The sequence below is a fragment of the Lithobates pipiens genome, unplaced genomic scaffold (assembly GCF_037356315.1).
Source record: "Lithobates pipiens isolate NorthernLeopardFrog02 unplaced genomic scaffold, aLitPip1_a1.2 Scaffold_13, whole genome shotgun sequence".
NCBI classification, from domain to species: Eukaryota; Metazoa; Chordata; class Amphibia; order Anura; family Ranidae; genus Lithobates; species Lithobates pipiens.
Genome location: NW_027507718.1, coordinates 295,768,684 through 295,789,937, shown reverse-complemented (window position 1 = coordinate 295,789,937; position 21,254 = coordinate 295,768,684). Strand labels below are relative to the sequence as shown.

General features: G+C 43.9%; 1 protein-coding gene across 1 annotated transcript in view; it reads right to left on the bottom strand.

The window, feature by feature from the left end:
• METTL14 (methyltransferase 14, N6-adenosine-methyltransferase non-catalytic subunit) overlaps window positions 1-18,365 on the bottom strand; it is a 43,257-nt gene extending 24,892 nt beyond the window's left edge. Inside the window, exons 1-4 of the mRNA XM_077476814.1 lie at window positions 18,207-18,365; window positions 9,508-9,596; window positions 8,319-8,406; window positions 6,004-6,084 (exon numbers count right to left, since the gene is read on the bottom strand). Of these exons, the coding sequence (XP_077332940.1) occupies window positions 6,004-6,084; window positions 8,319-8,406; window positions 9,508-9,596; window positions 18,207-18,272 (324 nt within the window). The 5' untranslated portion in view covers window positions 18,273-18,365. The remainder of the gene's footprint in view (window positions 1-6,003; window positions 6,085-8,318; window positions 8,407-9,507; window positions 9,597-18,206) is intronic.
• Between the last annotated feature and the right edge of the window lie 2,889 nt (window positions 18,366-21,254).

Sequence of the window (21,254 nt, the reverse complement as noted above, 5' to 3'; positions counted from 1 at the left end):
TATATGTGTGTGTGTGTTTAGGAGTTCTAACAACCTAGAGAATAAAATGGTGGTCGTTGCAATACTGTCTGTCACACCGTATTTGTGCAGCGGACTTACAAGCGCATTTTCGGGGAAAAAGTCTTATTTTTTTTAATTAAATATAACAGTAAAGTTGGCCCAATTTTTTTATATTGTGAAAAATAATGTTACACCGAATAAATTGATACCCAACATGTCACGCTTCAAAATTGCGTCCGCTCATGGAATGGCGACAAACTTTTAGCCTTTAAAATCTCCATAGGCGACGTTTAAAAAATTCTACAGGTTGCACGTTTTGGGTTACAGAGGAGGTCTAGGGCTAGAATTATTGCTCTCGCTCTACCGAACGCAGCGATACCTCATGTGTGGTTTGAACACCGCTTTCCTATGCGGGCGCTACTCACGTATGCGTTCGCTTCTGCACGCAAGCTTGGCAGGACAGGGCGCATTTAAAACGTTTTTTTTTTTTCTTATTTTAACTTTTTATTTTTTCACGGTGCTTTTAAAAAAAAAAAATTGTCACTTTTATTCCTATTACAAGGAATGTAAAAATCCCTTGTAATTGAAAAAAACAGGACAGGTCCTCTTAAATATATGAGATCTGGGGTCAGAGAGACCTCAGATCTCAAATTTACACTAAAATGCAATAAAAAAAAAAAAAATAAATAAAAAAATTGTCATTTGAAAAAAAAAAAATAAAAATAAAAAATGTCCCTCTAAGAGCTATGGGCAATGACATGGAGACAGGTGGGGGGGCCGCACTATCCTCCCCTCACTCGTCTCCATGTCAGGCCAGGGACAGGTCTGGATTGCCGTTACCGACCTGGCTCCTAACTTTTTTAGCTGGCTCCTAGATTCCAAGCAAATTTGTCAAGCCCTGCATTAGGGAATAACACCCAAGTAAAACAGGTCCATTTGGTATGTATGGCACAGTTCAGTATCCAAATTACCACCCCACCCCACCCCAAAATGGGCACCTACAGGAGAAATGAGTGCTGAAAGTCTAACACCAGTCTACTGAATGGACAACGAAGGAGCTGCAGTACACTGATGAGGTCATTACTCTGTTCCTCCATCCGGTAAGCATGTTCACAGTAAGGTTAGGGGTCTCCAAACTTTTGAAAGGGCCAGTTTACTGTCCTTCAGACTTTAGGAGGGCCGGATTGTGGCCAGCGAGGTAGAAAATGTCCTGGGCCCAGCATCAGTGAGAATAAATATGGCCTTTGGGTTGGTGGTCAGTAGGAGGAGTAGTGCCTCTATTAGTAGGAGGAATAGTATGCCATCAGTGAAAGAAATAGTGCTCCATTGTTGGTGTCAATGGGAAGACTACTGCCCCCAGGTGCTGGATAAAGGCTAGCAAAAGGGACACATTTGGCCCTCGGGCCACAGTTTGGAGACCCCTGTAATAGATCACCGACTATGCCAATGGCCGTTCTCTCTTTTTAATAAAATGTCTGGAATGAAAGGCATCTATTTTATAAAAGCAATAAGGTTCCACTTAAAAAAAAAAAAAAAAAATCCATAATTTAGTGCCGAATTCAATATCAGTTCTATGCCAAGAAATATTTGTCCGACGACTATCTCACTTGTCTAGTTTGTACACCATATAAAAAAAACAAAAAAAAAACACGCCTTCTCTTTATATCAGCAAGTCTTTTATGACAACTGCCAACTCATTATTCTGTTAGGGATTCCACTCATTTGGTTGTCACAAGCATCCACTGCAGACCTTTACCAAGACTCCTATAGCTCCATTTAGCATTACGAATGCTTTAAAACGATCTGGTAAGACCAAGTGTCACACGATGAATTGCTAGTAAAAATCCCAAAGACTCTCTGGAAAAGGATATTGTATTTGGTTCTGTCCCTGATTACATGTCCAAAGTGAAATAATGGCTTCAGACAAGTCAGAAGGCTAATTGACTTTTCCATTTGTGAAACGTGAAACCATTCAATGGAATATATTAGTAACCTTTCCACATTAGCGTGAACCTTTGATTTTATGCCATCACTTCCAATGCCCCTTCATCACACTATGCGACAGCTACTTCCCCACAAGCAATTCTGTTTCTTGTAAGCTAATTTTTGTGGTGCCCAGTTATTTCACTTCACAACAAGTATCTGGAGAATACAATTTAGAGAGAACCTTGGAAACAAATCTTCCTGGGAAAAATATGGGGTTGTGGATGCTGACCTCCTGAAAATGCTAATTGTCTTGCAGTTATGACGACCTTCAAGTTTCAATACTTCTTTAATCACTGACCCACAATAAGTATATATCAGGAATCTGCATACTTACTCTGGGTTCATGACTCAAAGTATTGTAGAAAGAGAAATATAGTGCAGTTACCACACTTAACCACCACCCAATAGGAGTTTTACGACTACAAGGTGGCAACTGTGCGCCAGATTATATTATATAAAATCTAGGGCACAATTGCGACCCTGTAGTAGTAAAACTGCTATAGGTTGGTGGTTAAGTGCAGTAACTGAGATATTATATAGAACATGTATACACACACTTCCACCTGCAGGGGGCATGTGCGCTGGCAGGCTGCTTCTGCTGTGAAAATTCACAGCAGAAGCCGATCTGTGAGTGTCAGGCACTCAATGCTCTCCCACACCCGCCAATTGCAGGTAAACTACACACTACGGGGATCTGTCTATGTAAACAAGGCAAATCCCAGTTCTGATGGGGTGTGTGCGTGTGCATGGATTCTGTGTCTCTGCAAAGCAGAGACTAGAATCCATGCCTTCCCTGGGCAGGCAGCACACATAGTAAACAAACACTGGCTAGGCACACATTTAATGGTCAAACATTCCCACGCACACTCCTAAACCTTGTGGACAGCCTTTCCAGAAGAGTTGAAGCTGTTAAAGCTGCAAAGGGTGGGCCAACTCAATATAGAACCCTACGGACTAAGACTGGGATGGCATTAAAGTTCAGGTGCGTGTAAAGGCAGGTGTCACACTATATTACCAAAAGTATTGTATCATCAACGCACCTCTATTGCAGAAAAATAAAAGCTATGTTTTTTAGTACACGGCCTTACCTCAGCCCCTACTGTATTCCATAGAATAGTTTATGACTTCCTGGTATGTAGATTTAGATTTATCAGCCGACATAAAAAACTAAAAAAAAAAAAAATACAAAAAAAAAAAAAAAAAAACGGCATCTCTCAGGCGTGCATTTCCCTGGCTTGTCAATGTAGGCTGCCCTGACTGCCATGTTTGTATGGCATCCCCAGTGTCTCTTCAGTGTCTCAAGAAGGCCTTGTTTTAAAAACATAGAAAGCTTTTATCTTTTATTTCTCTAAAACAGAGGTACATTAATGGTAAATTGCAACATAGGGGAGCTGGAATTTAGGAAAAAAAAATAAATAAAAAGGTGAACTTAGCTTTTAAAGTGGAGTTCCACCCAAAAAAAAAAAAATAAATAAAAAATAAAAAGTGGTCACTTCCCTCGGTGCAGTAAGGGAGATCACCTCTCCCCCCTCCCTCTAGGCAAACATCTGGGACACTTGGCTGGTCTCAGATTATTGCGCGGCCAGTCACGGTGCGACGCACGGTGAAGCCACAGCCGGGCGCCCAGAGTTAAAATGCTGGCGCCGCTGAGAGGAGGGGGAAACGAGAGGGTCTGTGATACCCCGCATCGCTGGACCCTGGGACAGGTAAGTGTCCAATTATTATTAAGTCAGCAGCTGCAGTATTTGTAGCAGCTGACTTTTAATTTTTTTTTTAAAGGGGAACTCCACTTTAAATAAAAAAAAAAAATAAATAAAAAAAAAGTATTTACGATCAAATATGGGCATGAACATGAACCTTCTGAATATAAGCAATCAAACCGGGAGAACTAAGTAGGCAATACTTGCAGCATCCAAGGCACTGTGTTCATTTGACAGCAAATAATTCTGATGAGCACAGTGAACAATGATGTCTGTACTCAATGACACTATTCTTTAGTCAATGAGAAGTGACCTTTGTGTTCACTCTGCTGACCAATGATACATATGGTTACAATGTGTACAGTCAAGTCAATTTGCAGCCCTCGTTAAAGAAAACATATTCTCAGCAAAATCTGAACGAGAAACAGCAGCTTTTGAAAGTAAAAACCGAAAGAGTTTTGATCCCACTTGGCAATAGAACTTCAATAAAAAAAAAAAAAAAAATACCATTTATAAATCAAAGAAAAAGTTGTGTAAATAGAAGAGCCTTATTTATCCCTAATGGTTTGCACCAGCAGGTCCATGTGGAGTGACCCAGGTACATATTCCCACCCACTGCAGACTTAAGCTTAAGATCCCTTTCACACTGGGGCAGTTTTCAGGAGCTTTATCGTTGGAAATAGCCCCTGCTAAGCACCTGAAAACCACCCCTCATTCATTCAAGTGTGACTTTTACCAACAACACCGGGGCGGTACGCTTGCAGGACGTTCCGAAAAGTCCTGCAAGCAGCATCTTTGGGGCAGTTTGGGAGCGCTGTATTTAGCGCTCCCAAAATGCCCTGCCCATTGGAATGTATGCGCCGCAACACAGGAGTTTTTAAACCCTTCTTTGGGTAGCAGCCGAAAAGTACCACTAAAACGAGTGGCGCTTTAGCGCTAACGTGGTCCCCGTGTGAAAGGGGTCTAAGGCTCGGTTCACACCACTGAGATGGCAAAGTCATACGACTTTGCCCTGCGACTTCCTTCTGACTTGAATGCTATTTAGGAGCCTGTAAAAGGACTGAAATCACACCCCAGTCAGACCGAATTAGTGCAGGAACTTTTTCTAAATTTGGAACGACTTGTGAAAGTGTCAGTTGAAAAGTCTCTCATAGGGAAACATTGAATTTGACAAATCATGCGACTTGGGATCTCACAAGCTGGATCCCATGTCGCAGCAGTGTGAACCGAGCCTTAGTCAGATAAGTGTTGACACCTGTTCTGTGGGCAGGTCATGCATGTTATTGAGCCTGCATCTGCCCCGAGTTGCACATAAGCAGCCTATAGAGGTGGACACAGACGCAGCAGCTGCACAGAAAACCGCAAAAGCATGTGCATGGATCCAGGCAGGTGCAGGCCTTATGCATTTGGATCAGTGCACCTGCAAGCCTGACAAATTTTGATATGCGGCCGTGTTCCTGCAGACCGTCGAGTCTGTGTCCACCTCTATAGGTTGTCTGCACACAGCTCGGGGTGGATGTGAGCGCAATAACATAACGAGGCCTGCACACAGGACGTGTGTCAACACCCATCTGTATGAAACCCAATAGAGGTCTTCTCTGCATACTTACAATGGCCCATCAGCAATTAGGTGGCTTTACCAAATATCAGCAATGACCATAAAGTCAGAGGAATAATGACCAAGTTGGCAATCATGAAAACTGATTGGTAACTGACTATATTACAAAACAGTCTGCAGTTTGAAAGTCCAGACAATGAACATGGCATGCACTATCCTACTTGCATTTTTATCATCGATATTACAGAATCATAAAAGGACTGCAAAAATCACCAATGTAAGCAATGCAATTGAAGAGTGAGGCACAGGAGAAGTAGGCATTGGATGGGAAAGATGAGCGCAGAAGAGAACAGATGCTATGAAAGTCCAGGCGAGGATCTGGGAGACTGCTTTCTCTAGACACTAGGATTTTTACTTAAAGCAGCTTGATACAAAAATACATAATAAAAGCACATATTTTGTAACATGGTTCTCCAGGATACTCTATAAAATACCAACTAAATTGTGAGCCTATGGGGTTGATTTACCAAAACTTGAGTGCTCAAAAATCTATGGTAGCCAATCAGCTTCTAACTTCAGCTTGTTCAATTAAACTTGACAAAAAAAATCTGGAAGCCGATTGGTTCCAATGCAGAGATGCACCAGATTTTGCATTCCCCAGTTTTAGGAAATCAATGCCTACAATTTGTACCCATGTACAAGTTATAAAACACTCTTCAAATTAAATCAAGTCATACAAAGAAAAAGTGTAATTAGTACCTTTAAGAAAGTGCTTGAGTCTTTGTAAACCTCTTCTTTATAAGGTAAATGTTCTTCCTCCTTTTGTGGTTCAATTAGATCCTGGAAATAGAAAATAAAAAGTTGCGAATTTTTCAATAAAATATAGACTTTAATCCTATAGTGTGTACTTCCAGCCAAAACCCTTTGCCTTAATGACAGAATAGAGAAAAGGAAAGCCTGCTGCCATTTCCCAGGATTTGCCCTAACCTCTTTGTCTGGTGACTATTGTCCGTGCGACAAAAAGTGATGGGAAATCAAACATTTTAAAGCGAAGGTTAATTATTTCCATGGGGGTACTCTGTGATAATGGTCTTGGGGATTGGTTTCCCTCACTTTGGAGAGATGCCCATTCAATCTCTGTCATGTCTACAGGAAATGAGAGGAAATCTCCCTGAGAGGACACACCAAAAAATAAAGGGGATTTTAAACCCTCCCTATTCAAATAACAAAAACTTATTGCCTAGTGATTCACTTTAATATGTACACTTCACAAGCAGAAAATTCATATACAAATATTAGGTGCAAAATCATTACAAATATGCTTTGAACATTACAGAGGATGCATCTTGCTGTCTGTTCAAAAATGCAACAACTTAGCTTTGATGGTGAACCTTGGCACCCCAGATGTTTTGGAACTACATTTCCCATGATGCTCATGCACGCTACAGTGTAGCTGAGCATCATGGGAAATGTAGTTCCAAAACATCTGGGGTACCAAGGTTCGCCATCACCGAGTCCTATAGCAACACCTTCCAGCAATGCACAGGAGAAGAATTGTGATTGAATGCTGCAGATAACTGTGCTTCACATATGATTTGTGTCACAAAACCTAAAAATAAATAAATAAATAAATAAAATAAAAAAAACACACAAACAAAAACAACACAACATGCAACAAATAATTGCACATGGTTTGTATTCAAAGCAGGATAGCCACACTGCTCGTCCGCCAATAACAATCCTCTGTCAAAAAAAAAAAAAAAACAAAAAAAAAACAACAAGCATACACACCTATTTATATTGGAACCCGAATAAATATTCAACGCATTAGAAGGCATAGCACTTTCAGAAGTAAACAGTCAAAATCAGTTGTCAAAGCATTCAGAGATGCCCATGACAGCTCCATTTCCAGGCACAAAACAGTCGTAATTGCAAACCATGGAAACATTCATATTTATCTTTATCTTTATATACAGAGTGTGGATGGTAAGGACAAAATTATACAATTTATGCTTTTCTAAGATGACCAGGAAATCCAGGAAGCTGGTTATTAAAAATAAAATAAAAAAAAAGGTAAAAATAAGTCGATAGATATATATCAGCAGAAATGATAAACTGGGAGGTATAAAAATGTCTTATTTGTATAAAATGATAAAATGGAAGTGTTCCCGAAGTGGGACTTGTTTTTGTGCACGCTGGAGATCGAACGTAGCGGATGTATCTCCAATTTGAAGGTCCGCTAAGGTGACCAGGGAATTGGATTTCCATCATGCAAAACTTTCAGGGTGATTAAACGCTGTGGCGAATAATGGTTCTCCAAGAAAGGACAAGCCTGGAGGGGCTGGTGAAATTAGGCCTAGCTTGCTTTTATAACGGTGCCAGAGAGAATGGGAAACTATTGAATTGAGGGAAGTAAACTTATGTGTAAAATTGGCAATGCATGCAATATTTTGAGCCACTGACCCAGAACACATATGCAGATGAGGACTTCTGACTATTCTATTCGTTTCCTAATCTACACACGTTCTGGCTAAAATAATGAAGCTGGGGGGGTCAGAGATACAGTCAAGCAAATAGCATTTTCAGAAGATGGTCAGCAATGACAGAATGTGTTTTTCTTTTGCCAGGTTTACATTAAAGATGAACTCCAGGAATTCAGCAACTTTGTAAATAGTGCAGGCATACTATGAGTTAAGTCCAAAGACGTGTCTACCGCCTCATGGACGTATCCCTTTACTTTTCATCTGACAGGTTTACTTTACTGTGCTTCAGGAAGATAGCTTTCAGATCTCTTTAGTCTCAGTTTCTTCCAAGTGTAGAGTCACTCCAGTTGAAATTCCCACCTCTCCCCCTCCTCCAACCCAATCACAGAAGCCTTTGTATTATGTGATCTCATTCACAAAATACAAAGGCTTCTGTGAATGGGCAGTAAAGGGCAGGGGTGGGCATAGCTGCTCTGCAGCTGGATATGATGACCGATAAAAGGATTTTTGCAGTTTGTTTTCTGCTGGTAAAACACTATTATGCCCAGAAAATAAAAATTAGGATGTAGGAAAAAGAATCATATCCATTACCTTACTCTCTTCAACGACCTCCTCATCAGCTTTTCCTTCCTCTGGAGGTTTCCGCTTCATACTTGGTGCTGAAGTATCATATGTTGCACTAAAGAAATAAAACAAAATACATTAGAGAAGATACCAAGGCTCCAGAAGTTGGCCAACACTCTTAAAAATAGATGCCACCTTTCTAAGCCTTCTCTACCAGAGAATTATATTATTTTTGGTCCTTAAAATACAAGCATGGCCAAAAGTTTTTTAGGCCATACTTCCCTTCATGCATCACAGGAGTGCACTTCGTTTTGCTCTCCTGTTACCAAGAGTCATCTAACAGTGGTTCTGAAAAGATCCCGACCATATTAGAATATATGTAGCTGCCAGATTGACAACTGGCTCTGGCTCCCATCGTGTGGTTGACAGCCGAAGCCAGCTGTGCCAGTCCCCTCTCCAGCATGGCGCTCCATTGAGCCCTGGAGGTGTAAAGCAGAGAGAAGTGACCAACAATCACTGCTCCCTGCTTCAAAGGGACAGAGCTGAGCGATCAAACTTAGAGCCAACGTAGTACAGCAGCAGCACAGAGGTGAGCATGTGCGTTTATAAACCTCATACATCTCCTTTGGGTTTTCCGCACTGTGTTCTGGTGTGAATGAGCCCTTACATCCCAGACCTCCATTACAGCTATAGCCCCCCCCTCAACCACTTCTCCCTTACATCAAAGTCCCCTTTTCAATTGTAGCCTCCCCTGCACAGTCCTACCTTAACACAGCAGGGAAGGGGCACTTATCAGCCTGGGTGTCCTCACCACTGTCATCCTCACAGCAAGCTGGGGGGTGGCGGGGGGGTCATGATGGAGGGCAGGAGCTGCCCAAATGATTATGTTAATGAGCAGGTGATTATCCGCTTGTCAATTTGAAAAACTTTTCACTCTGTCCAGATCTTCAACACCTTCCCCCCTCTGCCCTGCAGGACTATCACTCAGTCTGGATCAGAACCACAGTCTGCCATTTAGCGATCCCCAATTTACACATATATTGCTGTACTGCACAATGGTATGTTTTGTGGAGGTACAGAGATATATATTTATTTATTTATTTTTTTTTTAACCCATGCCATTATTGTAGAATGTATTTATTTTGCTAGGCCTCCAAAACTGTGTTCCCAGTATTGGGAAGAATTTCCAACCGTCGTACATTTCAAATATATTTACCGGCATAGTTCTCTGGTTTCTGCAATTTCTCTTTGCTCATCCTTGCTGTTTAGAACAGCTCCGATATTGTCTGCACTTTCTGCTCCCAGCTGGAAACAAAAAAACAAAATATCTTACATTTGACCATATTGACATTATGTTGTTTATTTGAATTCAGCAGTAAAACCCTATTTTCCAAACCTTAGTTTTATATAAAAAAAAAAAAAAAAAAAAAAAAAAAAAGTGAGCTTTTTACACTCATCCAGATATGATTTTACTCTTTTTCGCCCCTGTATTACAATGTCAGTTCCTGCAGAATATTTGGAGTTTATGTAATACCATTTATTGGCTAGTTTTTATAGATGCAAGGTTTCAGGATCCTTTCCACCGTCTTTATACCATACACTTGTAATTGTATACAAACTTTCTACATACTTGTCAATAGCTAACAAGTTCAAGTTACGCATCTGACACATACAGTATGTAAACACTATTCCCAAGGACTTAATGAGGCAGAACTCTTCATGCATATTGTAAAGCTGAACTCTGGGAGGGGGAATGGGAATTTTTACTTACCTATAAATTCTTTATCTTGGAGTACAGTGTAGGACAAAGGATGTGTAGTCATTGACCATGGGATATACTGTATGCTACCATCCCCGGATACATATAACCTGTACAACTAATGAAATGAGGGTGGGCAACAATATAGCAAATAATGGCAGACAGGCCCACAAGAAAACAAGGGTCAATGGACTGAGGCCTGGACATGCGCCCAATAAAACCTGGAGAAGTTATGAACAGAAGACCAGGTGGCATCTCTGCATACCTGCAAAACATATGCTTGATGCTGAGAGGCCCAGGAAAAAGCCAATAGATTTGGCATAGTGGACCCTGAGAGGGAAGGAGGGAACCCTTTCCTTAAGGACATAAGCCATGGAAATGAGCTGTCTAAGCCACCTAGCTATGGTGGAAGAGGAAGCAGGATGACTTTTCTAAAAAGGACCATCTGGGAGAATAAAACAGCCATACTATCAGGTGGTCTGCCCTGTTTTGGAGAGCAGTTGAGGGAGAAGCTTCACTAGAGGGAATGCATACACCAGACTGGACATGGTCCAAGGAACCACCTGGGCATCAACTGCAAGTGCCAAGGGATACCTGGATCAGGTCACAAACCTGTATAATTTGTTAGAGCTGGAGGCCCTGATGTCCACATCTGGTGTTGCCTACTTTCAACAGCATCAGAAAGATCTCTGGGTGAGGGGTTCAATCCCTCCCCCGAGTTCACTTGACGTCTCAGGAAATCCACCAGAAAAAAACATTCCACTCCCGGTATCTATATGGTCGAGTGTTGGAATGTGGCCCAAGAGAATCAGTCTTACCTACTTCAAAGCTGCCTGCCTTCTGGTTTATGTAAGCTTTAGCCATTGTGTTGCCCAATTGCACTCTTACTGCGTGACCATGTAGCACCACTTTTATGGCTCTCAGTTTCAGAATATTAGAAGCTTTGACTCCTGTGGGAACCAGTAGCCCTGAACAGTTAGGGAATGGTGGATCCCACCCCAGCTTCATAGGACTTGTTACCATTGCCCAAGGAGAGTAGAGAAACTATTTCTCCTGATTCTAGGGCTCAGTTGGAAATCCACCATGCCAGACAGGTTTTTGCCTGGCTGAATAGAAGCAGTGTGCAATCCAGAGAAAGGGTTCATTTCTTCTGATCTCATGAGAATGTCAAGATGCAAAGGTCTAAAGTGGAATTAAGCAAAAGGGAACTCTCATGCAGAAGGGAGTCAAAAGATACCTGGACCCCAGAGAAGCAATCTTTTCCTGGCAAATTAATATTTTGATCTGTACCATGTCTAAAATCAGTCCCAGCTACTATTGGTGATAGGAAGGTCAGAGGGCAGGCTTCTTGAAGTTGATTGCACATCTAAAAGTTTGAAGAAGCTGAATTGTCCTTCAAAAGTTGGCAGGCAGGCAAAACTGTGGCTAAAGAGTTTTCAGTAGCAGTTGGCCTAGATATCCTGTGACATGGTTGTCCTGAGATCTTAGCAGGGCTAGAAGAGCGAGCAAAGGTTTTTTGAGAAAACCCTTGGTGTGGAAGAGTGCAAAAGGGAAGGTGATCAATTAAAAAAGTGTTGGTCTCCCACAGCAAAACGTAAAAAGCATTGGTGTGTGGGGAAGATGGGAATGTGAAGATAGGTATCTTACTTTAAACTACAAAATAGTGAAAAGTTGTTTATAATGATATCTATAATTTTTTTATCATCCCTATATAAATGTAGTAGTAATGTATGTACTGTTTTGTACATATTTATGTCGATACTTTATATTACAAAACTTTATTATGATAATTACCATATTTATCAGCGTATAACACGCACCCCAAGTTTAGGAGGCAAGTTTAAGGAAAAAAACCTTACATTTTAAATGCCCATCAATGTAGCCTTCCACTGTCCCCCTGCAGCCCTACACTGTCCCCCTGCAGCCCTACACTGTCCCCCTGCAGCCTTTGCCAAAATTGCAGTATGGTTAGTTTTAAATTTACCGCCGCCAAGATCTTCGGCCCCTCCCGCCGCCGCCGAGATCTTCGGCCCCTCCCGCCGTGATCTTCGGCCCCTCCCGCCGCGATCTTCGGCCCCTCCCGCCGCGATCTTCGGCCCCTCCCGCCGCCGCCGTTGAGAGAGACCGAGCCGAGGGTACTCGGCTACTCGGCTCTGCTCGCAGTAATGCCCCCGTCCCGCCCCTTGTCCTGGCTCCTGTGATGGACATAACACCGGGTCAATGTCGGGACGTAAAGGCTAGGAGGCTGGACTGGGCGTGACCGAGAGCAGAGCCGAGTACACAGTACACTCGGCTCAGCTCGGTAAATGTCGGTGGCGCTCCACAGACAGCGCAGATCGGTGGGGGGGGAATCGGCATATAACACGCACCCATGATTTTCCCCCCATTTTAAGGGCAAAAAAGTGCGTGTTATACGCCGATAAATACGGTAAGACATTTTTATAATTTGTCTGGAGGTTTTCAGAACTACTTATATAGTATATATCATTATATTACCCGTTTTTGAACATATAGTCTGTTCTTCTGACCATCACGTGAACTTACACAATATTACTGATGTCTGATCAGTTGGATTTGATAACAAATGTAAGATATCATATATACAGTACATACACACACATATATATTTATTAATTCGTGTTTTATGCACCATCCTAAGTGGCTAGTGTAGTGGCACAAAATGCATCGATAGGGTGTTTTTAGAATATTCTGTGAGCAAAAAAGACTGCAGTGTGTAGGATCATCTGGATCAGCCAACCAGACAGCGTGTGACAGTTGTCTGCACAGAAACAGTTTGAGTCGCTGCAGGCTTTCACTCCAGGTTGTTTGAGCCCTCATTGGGAAGCTAAGCAACCTCACAGGTGTAAGTACATCATTGCATTACACCTTTTCTTCTTAGAATTTATTAAACCAGCTGTTAAACCACTACACTAAGGAACTTTCTCACGGTCTCTCTTTTTTTCTTCTTATTTTTGGAATTATCTCAGTTAAGATAGTTTCATAGTTAATAAGGTTGAATAAAGACACCAGTCCATCCAGTTCAACCGGAGCGAGTGTCTACAATTGTCCCTATCCCTGTACATTGCACACTCACATCGGTCCCTACCCTCAAGGAGCCTACAATCCAGGGTCCCCATTCATATACTAGGGCCAATTTTGGACAGAAGCCAATCAACCTACCAGCATGTCTTTGGAGTGTTGGAGGAAACCGGAGTATCCAGAGGAAACCCATGCAGGCACAGGGAGAACATGCAAACTCCAGGTAGGTAGTGTCATGTTTGGGATTCAAACCAGTGACCCTTTTTACTGCTAGGTGAGAGTGCTAACCACTACACCACTGTGCTGCAGCATCTTAGATGACTAGTGATGCCAGAAATGTACCTAACCTAAGGAAAAACATGACAGCGATTGCGAAATCCATGCAAAATTTGGGGACTAGCATAGATTTGGAGATTTTAAGTCCAAAATAGTGTAAATGCCTCCATTTGGTTTTGGGACAATGAATAGGTTTGAGTAAAACCCTTTGAACATTTTTTTGGAGGAACTGGGATTACCACTCCTTTTGCCTGAGGGCAAGAATCAAGGATGGAGCAGGGATAAAAATTCTATTTAGTCCCTGGAAAAGACATACTGGACCCAGAGGTTCAAACCAATCTGGTCGAGAATGGTGCAAATGGCAACAAGTGTCTCTCCACTCCGGGGAGTGAGGTCAGCCCTTCATTGTGAAGAGGGCTTCTGGGTAAACTAGGGACGAATGGGTGGACTAGCCATTGCAGACACCTTGTAGGAGCAAAAGGACCCCTTTTTAGTGAAAAGAGGCAATAGCCTTAGTAGCAGGCATAGGTCATCGTTTATGGGGTAGAAGTACCCTCCTCCTGGGATAGTTTCCTTGATAAAATAATCACAAAGGGCATGCTTAAAAAAAAATAAAAGAGACCTTTTATGCTGCGTACACATGATCAGACTATCCGCTGGACAATCCGCCTGTGTGTGGGCTCCGGCTGACTTTTTCTTCCCAACAGTCTGGCGGAAATAGAAAGAAGTTTTGACTCAAAATCGTCTGCCGGACTCGGCAGTCCGGCAGACAATCCGCCCGTCTGTGTGCTAGTCCGCCGGACTTTTTAAATGAAAGGACTTGCCCACACACAGAGAAAAGTCTGTTCATTTTGAACGTGGCTCCAGGTAGACGGGACTAGCGAAGGAAGTCAATGTCGCCTCCATCGGCGAGATTGACACCTCGCGAGCCCCTTCACCTGGTATGGACTTAAAGGGGAAGCCCTGTGCTGAAAAAACAGCATGGGGTTCCCCCAAAGTCCATATTAGACCCTTATGTGAGCACGCAGCCCGGCTGGTCAAGAAAAGGGGGTGGGGACGAGTGAGCTGAGGGAAAAAAAATAAGTGTCAATAAAAAAACACACAACACAAGTTTTTAAAATAATTAGACAGCTCGGGTGGTCTTTCATCTTGGGGGGTCTTCTCGCCGGACTCCTCCGCCATCTCTTTAACTAGCGGAGGAGCCCGGCTTTCTTCTTCGTCATCGCCATCCTGGGGTCTTCTTCCGACTTTGGGCTCTTGTCCCCCTCTTCGGTTCTTCTTGCTGGGCCTCTGCTTTCTTCTTCCAGCTCTTTTACTAGCGTTGGCCCGGTCTTCTGTCGCTGTTGGAAGAAGAAAGTGGAGGCCCGGCAAGAAGAACCGAAGAGGGGGACAAGACCCCAAAGTCGTAAGAAGACCCCTGGACGGTGGCGACGACGAAGAAGAAAGCCGGGCTCCTCCGCTAGTAAAAGAGCTAGCAGAAGATAGTGGAGGAGTCCCGTGAGAAGACCCCCAAGATGGAAGATCACCGGAGCTATCTAATAAATTATTTTAAAAACTTGTGTTGTGTATTTTATTGACAATTTTTTCCCTCAGGTGAATGGGTAGGGGTACAATGTACCCCATACTCATTCACATAGGGTGGGGGGCTGGGATCTGGGGGCCTCCTTATTAAAGGCCCTTGTCCTCATCAACATGGGGACAAGGTGCCACCGGGACCCCCCTTCCCCAAAGCACCCCCCCATGTTGAGGGCACGCGACCTGGTACGGCTCAGGAGGGGGGGGGGGGGGGCGCTCGCTCGTCCCCACTCCCTTTCCTGACCGGCCAGGCTGCGTGCTCGGATAAGGGTCTGATATGGACTTTAGGGGGACCCTCATGCCGTCTTTTTGGCGTAGGGCCTCGCAAGGTGTCAATCTCGCCAATGGAGGCGGCAACATTGACTTCCTTCGCTAGTCCCATCTACCTGGAGCCGCGTTCAAAATGAACGGACTTTTCTCCGTGTGTGCGCAAGTCTGTTAATTTCAAAAGTCCGGAGGCTCCCGCAATAGTCCGGTGGATTGTCCGGTCGTGTGGGCAAGTCCACTCGTTCGGAAAGTCCAGCGGACCTCCACTGCAAAGTCTGGCGGTTTGTCCGCCGGACTAAGTCTGCCAGATAGTCTGATCGTGTATACAAGCACTCTCAGCAGACTAAGCCTTTAACCAAAATTGTGTGCATGTGCACGGAGAAGAACGCCATCCGAAAAACCTAGGGAATTACATTCTCCAGGGCATCAACACAAAATAGCAATGCCAAAGGCATGAGTTGCATTGTTCTAGGACAGAGTTCTCCAAACTTTTCTAAACAAGGGACCAGTTTACTGTCCTTCAGAGTTTAAGGGCCAGAAGCCCCAAGGTTCGGATAAAAGCAAGCAAAGGCCCCCAGGCCGCAGTTTGGAGACCACTGTTCTAGGAGAATTGAGTTCTCAACCACAGAATCATGTTCTCTATTAATTTGTCCAGTCAGCCACAAATGGCAGGACCTATCCAAATTTTTTTACATTACCTTGTTCTGCCTATGTACACAGCGATTGTGGGTCGCCGGTGGACATAGAGTGCCACTGTCCCCTATCCTCCTTGCACGAACTGATGTAGAAGGTACGTTGGTTCGTGCAGGAGAGCCAACCTGCCGCAATAAATGTACGTGAGGTGGTTGGCGAGTGGTTAAAATCCAGTAATCTGCTTTTGAAACCAGTAAATTGATGGATTTAGTTCCTCTTTATGGTTTTCTGCTAGAGCTTTGGGCTTCAACAAAATGGCGGCATCCAGCAAGAAGTAACAGGAACAGTGCCGGAGGAAATTTACAACACACACTAATTTTGGTTGCATAATTATTAGATATTGTGGAATGTATGTTCCCTGCTAAAGAACATTATTTTTTTATCACGTTATGGATAAAGTTCCACCTTAGAGCAAATCTAAACCCATTGATTTAACAGTTTAAAAAAAAAAAAAAATACAGATACAGCCAACTGTCATATTTACTTGTGCTGTCAACCAAACCATCAAATGGCTGGAGTCATAACTAATCACATGTGCAGCACCATGGCAGCTGCAGATCACACAGAGGCCAAGATGGCAGCTTCCTTTGCTGAAAAAGAAGAGGAGGATTTAATTCCCCTTCAACGGATCTGCTACTGACGGCTTTGTACCAGATACCACAGAGGTCTAGTGGAGTCCATGACTTGATGGATCAGGGCTGTCTTGGTCACAAAAGGGTCTGCTACTGCAGCTTGAAGACACCTTCTTCCATTGTTCCTGTGCCCATTGTAGGCATGGGTCCTGCATGGGCACCCTGACCTGTCAGCGGCTACACAGCCCCATACACAACAAACTGCAATGCACTGTGTGGTCTGACACCTTTCAATCTGAACTAGTATAAGACCCCTTTCAAACTGGGGCGTTTTGCAGGCGCTATAGCGTTAAAAATAGCGCCTGCAAACCGCCCTAAAACAGCTGCTCCATTTACTCCAGTGTGAAAGCCCCGAGGGCTTTCACACTGGAGCGGTGCGCTGAGGGCATCAGAAAAAGTTCTAACAGCTGCTTCGCTGAGGCGGTGAACTCACTGCTCATCCAATAGCGACGGTAAAGCAGTGCTAAAAATATCGCCGCTTTACCACTGATGCCCTATGTGGCACAGTGTGGAAGGGGACTTACTAAAAATTAGCTTTTTTTAGTTATAGTAGTTGTCATACTTACCTGCCCTGTGCAGTGGATTTGCATAGGGAAGCTCAGATCCTCCTCTTCTCAGGTCCCTCTTCTGTGCTCCTGGACCCTCCCTCCTGACGAGTGCCCTCACATCAAGCAGCTTGCTATGGGGGCACCTGAGCTGAGCCACAGCCCCCGATGACCATTCAGACATGGAGCCCTGGCCCGGCCAACTCTCTCTCCTGATTGGCTGAGACACAGCAGCGGCGCCATTGGCTCCTCCTCCTGCTGCTGTCAAAGTCAATCAGAAGGGAGAGTCTCAGACAACCGAGACACTCATGGACATCGATGGGGCTCAGGTAAGTATTGGGGGGGGGCTGCTGCACACAGAAGGCTTTTTATCTTAATGCATAAAGATAGAAAACCTTCTGTCTTTACAACCACTTTAAGTTTTTTTTTTTACCTCAATTCATTTGCTGCATTAAGTTAAAAAAAGTTCAGTGACCAGGATTTTTACCTCCCCCCCCCCCCCCAAATACTTACCTGAGCCCCATCTTGATCCACAGCTGTGCCCAAGAGCAGCAGTTCTTTCCGCTCACTCTCTTCTCACAGAACAGAGAAGCAGCAGTTGGCTGTGAGGAGGGAGTGGAAGGCGGAGCTGAGCAGTGCTTTGTGTGTCAATGGATGCAGGCAGTGCAGCTCAGGAGTGTCACCATTGGAAACAGATTCTCATGGGGACAATTGATGAAAAGAAGAAGCCGGAAGGGGATCTGGGCTGTTCTATGCAAAACCATTACACAGTGCAGGGAAGTAGAACGTGTTTGTTATAAAAAAGTAAAACAAGTTTTAGAATGAATGGCACAGCCCTATTTCTGGATGCGATGACTCCCATAGACATCAGGATCAGGGGGTTCTGCTTGAGATGTGACTTTACTGCTGAAAGGCTTGTTCCAGGGCCTGAAGCCATAGACAAACACATGAAGAACGTCATAATTCTCCCTGTGCAGGTTTCCTCAGTATGTACACTCATAGGCAGAATGATGCTTTGTGCTCTATGCAAGCCCCTATCCTCATCCCATGCCCACACACGTACCGATCTCCCTCCATCCACACTCCACAGATCGGTACAAATCCCCGATCATACACACAGACACACTACCTGCTGGGCCAGCAACTTCCGCCGCAGCTTCTGCCTGGCTCGGATCTCTTGCAGTCGGCTATTCATCGCTTCTCAACCCCAGGTTCGCCTTCACCCGCTTCTCAGCTTCCCTCGGTGCCGTCTGATGACGTCAAGCGACAAGTACGGGGAGAAGCTGGAGCAGCCATTTTACACGAAGGCAAGTCTTTGATTCCCCCTCAAAGCTGTGTTATTTCACTATCGCAGATTGGTAGGCGTGCGCTGCGTGTTTCTTAGTTCAGCGTGCCATAAAAATAACAATGACAGAACAATTTACGAACACTTGTAGAGTCTGCCCTTTACGAAAATGGCGGCATTAGTAAGTGACGCCATCATTAGGCGCGGTGTTTTTTTTTGTTTCAGTGGGCCTATAGGTACAGAGATGGAGCAGAAGAGCTTAGCTCACTTTGAGGAAATTATAATAACAAAGACCACTGACTCAATCTTACTTAACTCAACCTGACCAGCAAGAAGCCTGGCTTTGTTTTCCAGGGACAGGCTGGGGCTTGGTGAAATTGTCTTCGCCTTGTTTTCCAGGGACAGTCCTGGGCTTGGTGAATAGGCCTGGCTTTTTTTTTCCAGGGACAGCCCTGGGCTTGGTGAAATTGTCCAGGCTTTGTTTTCCAGGGACAGGCCTGGGCTTGGTGAAATTGGCCTGGCCTTGTTTTCCAGGGACAGGCCTGGGCTTGGTAAAATTGGCCTGGCCTCGTTTTCCAGGGACAGGCCTGGGCTTGGTGAAATTGTCCTGGCCTCGTTTTCCATGGACAGGCCTGGGCTTGGTGAAATTGGCCTGGCCTCGTTTTCCAGGGACAGGCCCGGGCTTGGTGAAATTGGCCTGGCCTCGTTTTCCAGGGACAGTCCCGGGCTTGGTGAAATTGGCCTGGCCTCGTTTTCCAGGGACAGGCCCGGGCTTGGTGAAATTGGCCTGGCCTCGTTTTCCAGGGACAGGCCCGGGCTTGGTGAAATTGGCCTGGCCTCGTTTTCCAGGGACAGGCCCGGGCTTGGTGAAATTGGCCTGGCCTCGTTTTCCAGGGACAGGCCCGGGCTTGGTGAAATTGGCCTGGCCTCGTTTTCCAGGGACAGGCCCGGGCTTGGTGAAATTGGCCTGGCCTTGTTTTCCAGGGACTGGCCTGGGCTTGGTGAAACTGTCCTTGGTCTCGGTGTCGGCTCACTGCTATTTCTGCTGGTTCACCCAGTGTGTTCATAGCTATTAGGTCTCATTCACACCTATGCATTTTTAGTGCTTTTTGCCTTTTGCAGATTTACACTACGGAACGTGTTCCATAGGAAACCATGTTAAATGGACTGCAGTGAAAAAAACACAAAAATGCATAGGTGTGAAGCAGGCCCTATAGGACATGTCTAAACACATAAATATAATCTGTCTGCATCCAAGACCTGACATTTGTCCCTAGACACGGGTAGCCTCTGGATGTGAGGATACAAGCAGATAGCTGTGTTTTCTGGCAGTCTGTCATTGCTTTGTGCAGGCTGAGCTGCCACAGCTGTTCACTATCACAGCAATATGCCAGCTGCGTGTGAATGGGGCCTCAGCCTTCGTTCATATTGACTTGGAAATTGTGCAAATTCATCTGAAAGCGAAAACTCTCAAAGTCGCATTTCAGTGCGACTTCAGATGAGACTTGGAAGACATCTCTGCGGCTTCATGCACAGATATCTATTCAAGTCACACCTAAAATCACCAAAAGTAATGCAGGCTCTTCCAAAGAAAATCCTTTATTGGCTACATGTATAAAAGCACAATACAGTAGAAACTGACGCGTTTTGGCATATGCAGCCTTCTTCATTGCTATGGGGAAGACTGCGTAAGCCGTAATACGTAAGCATCTACAGTATTGTGCATTTATACAAGTAGCCAATAAAGGATTTTCTTTGCAAAACCACTCTGAGTTTCCGGCTTTCATCTGAATAGTACCTGTCATTTTTGGAGTTAAATGCCCCAGCCAGTCTCCAACTCCTGGATGCAAGATATAGTGGTTGCGCTTGGGTAAATCTCTATATTTACCATTGAACGAACTTGGGCAATTTTGACAGGCAGTACTGTTTGTTAAACTCTGCACCCCAAGTTAAAAATGCAGGCGCATGTGTGCAGCCTTGTCTTGCCATATTGTTACAGTTCTGGTAGGCAGCCGGGGGAGGCAAAACTGCCACTCAACCGCCAGTATTTACCACCACACGTCTGAAAGAACCCTTATATACTCTGACCACAGATAAATTCAAGTACATTTAAAGTGTAGCTATGGTCAAAAATGTAAAATCAGATTTTTTGATTACCGTATACAGGACACAGGCATCGTCTTGGAGGACTGGGTTATACAGTTGTGCTCATAAGTTTACATACCCTGGCAGAATTTGAATGATAACACAAAAACTTTTCTTTCACTCATGGTTAGTTTTTGGCTGAAGCCATTTATTATCAATCAACTGTGTTTTCTCTTTTTAAATCACAATGACAGCAGAAACTACCCAAATATCCCTGATCAAAAGTTTGCACACCCCAGTTCTTAATACTGTGTATTGCCCCTTTCAACATCAATGACAACTTGAAGTCTTTTGTGGTATTTGCGGATGAGGCTCTTTAACCTCCCTGGCGGTATGATTATTTCGGATTTTAGGTGCTAAAAGCGGTACCATTATTTTGCATGAAAATTTGGCGTTTTATATTGTAGTCTTGCAATTCTTAGGAATAACTCTCTTAAATCTGTCCAAACCAGAGTCTAGCAGACATCCCGGGTATGATAGTTTGAAAAATTAAATCATAAATTATAATATAATAAATAATTATAAATAATTGTACCAAATAATAATATAACAATAATAAAAATTATTCAATAAGGTAATCAAATCAAAAACACTGAAATTTGCTCAGTTGCAGAATTGTCACTGTCATTACTTTTCAGTATTTGATGACGGATCTCCCCACAAATCACTATCGCTCAATTCTGCGAGTGATTCTAATTTATTATCGCTGTTTTCTAGCTGGTCTAAAATCATTTTTGATGTACAGTG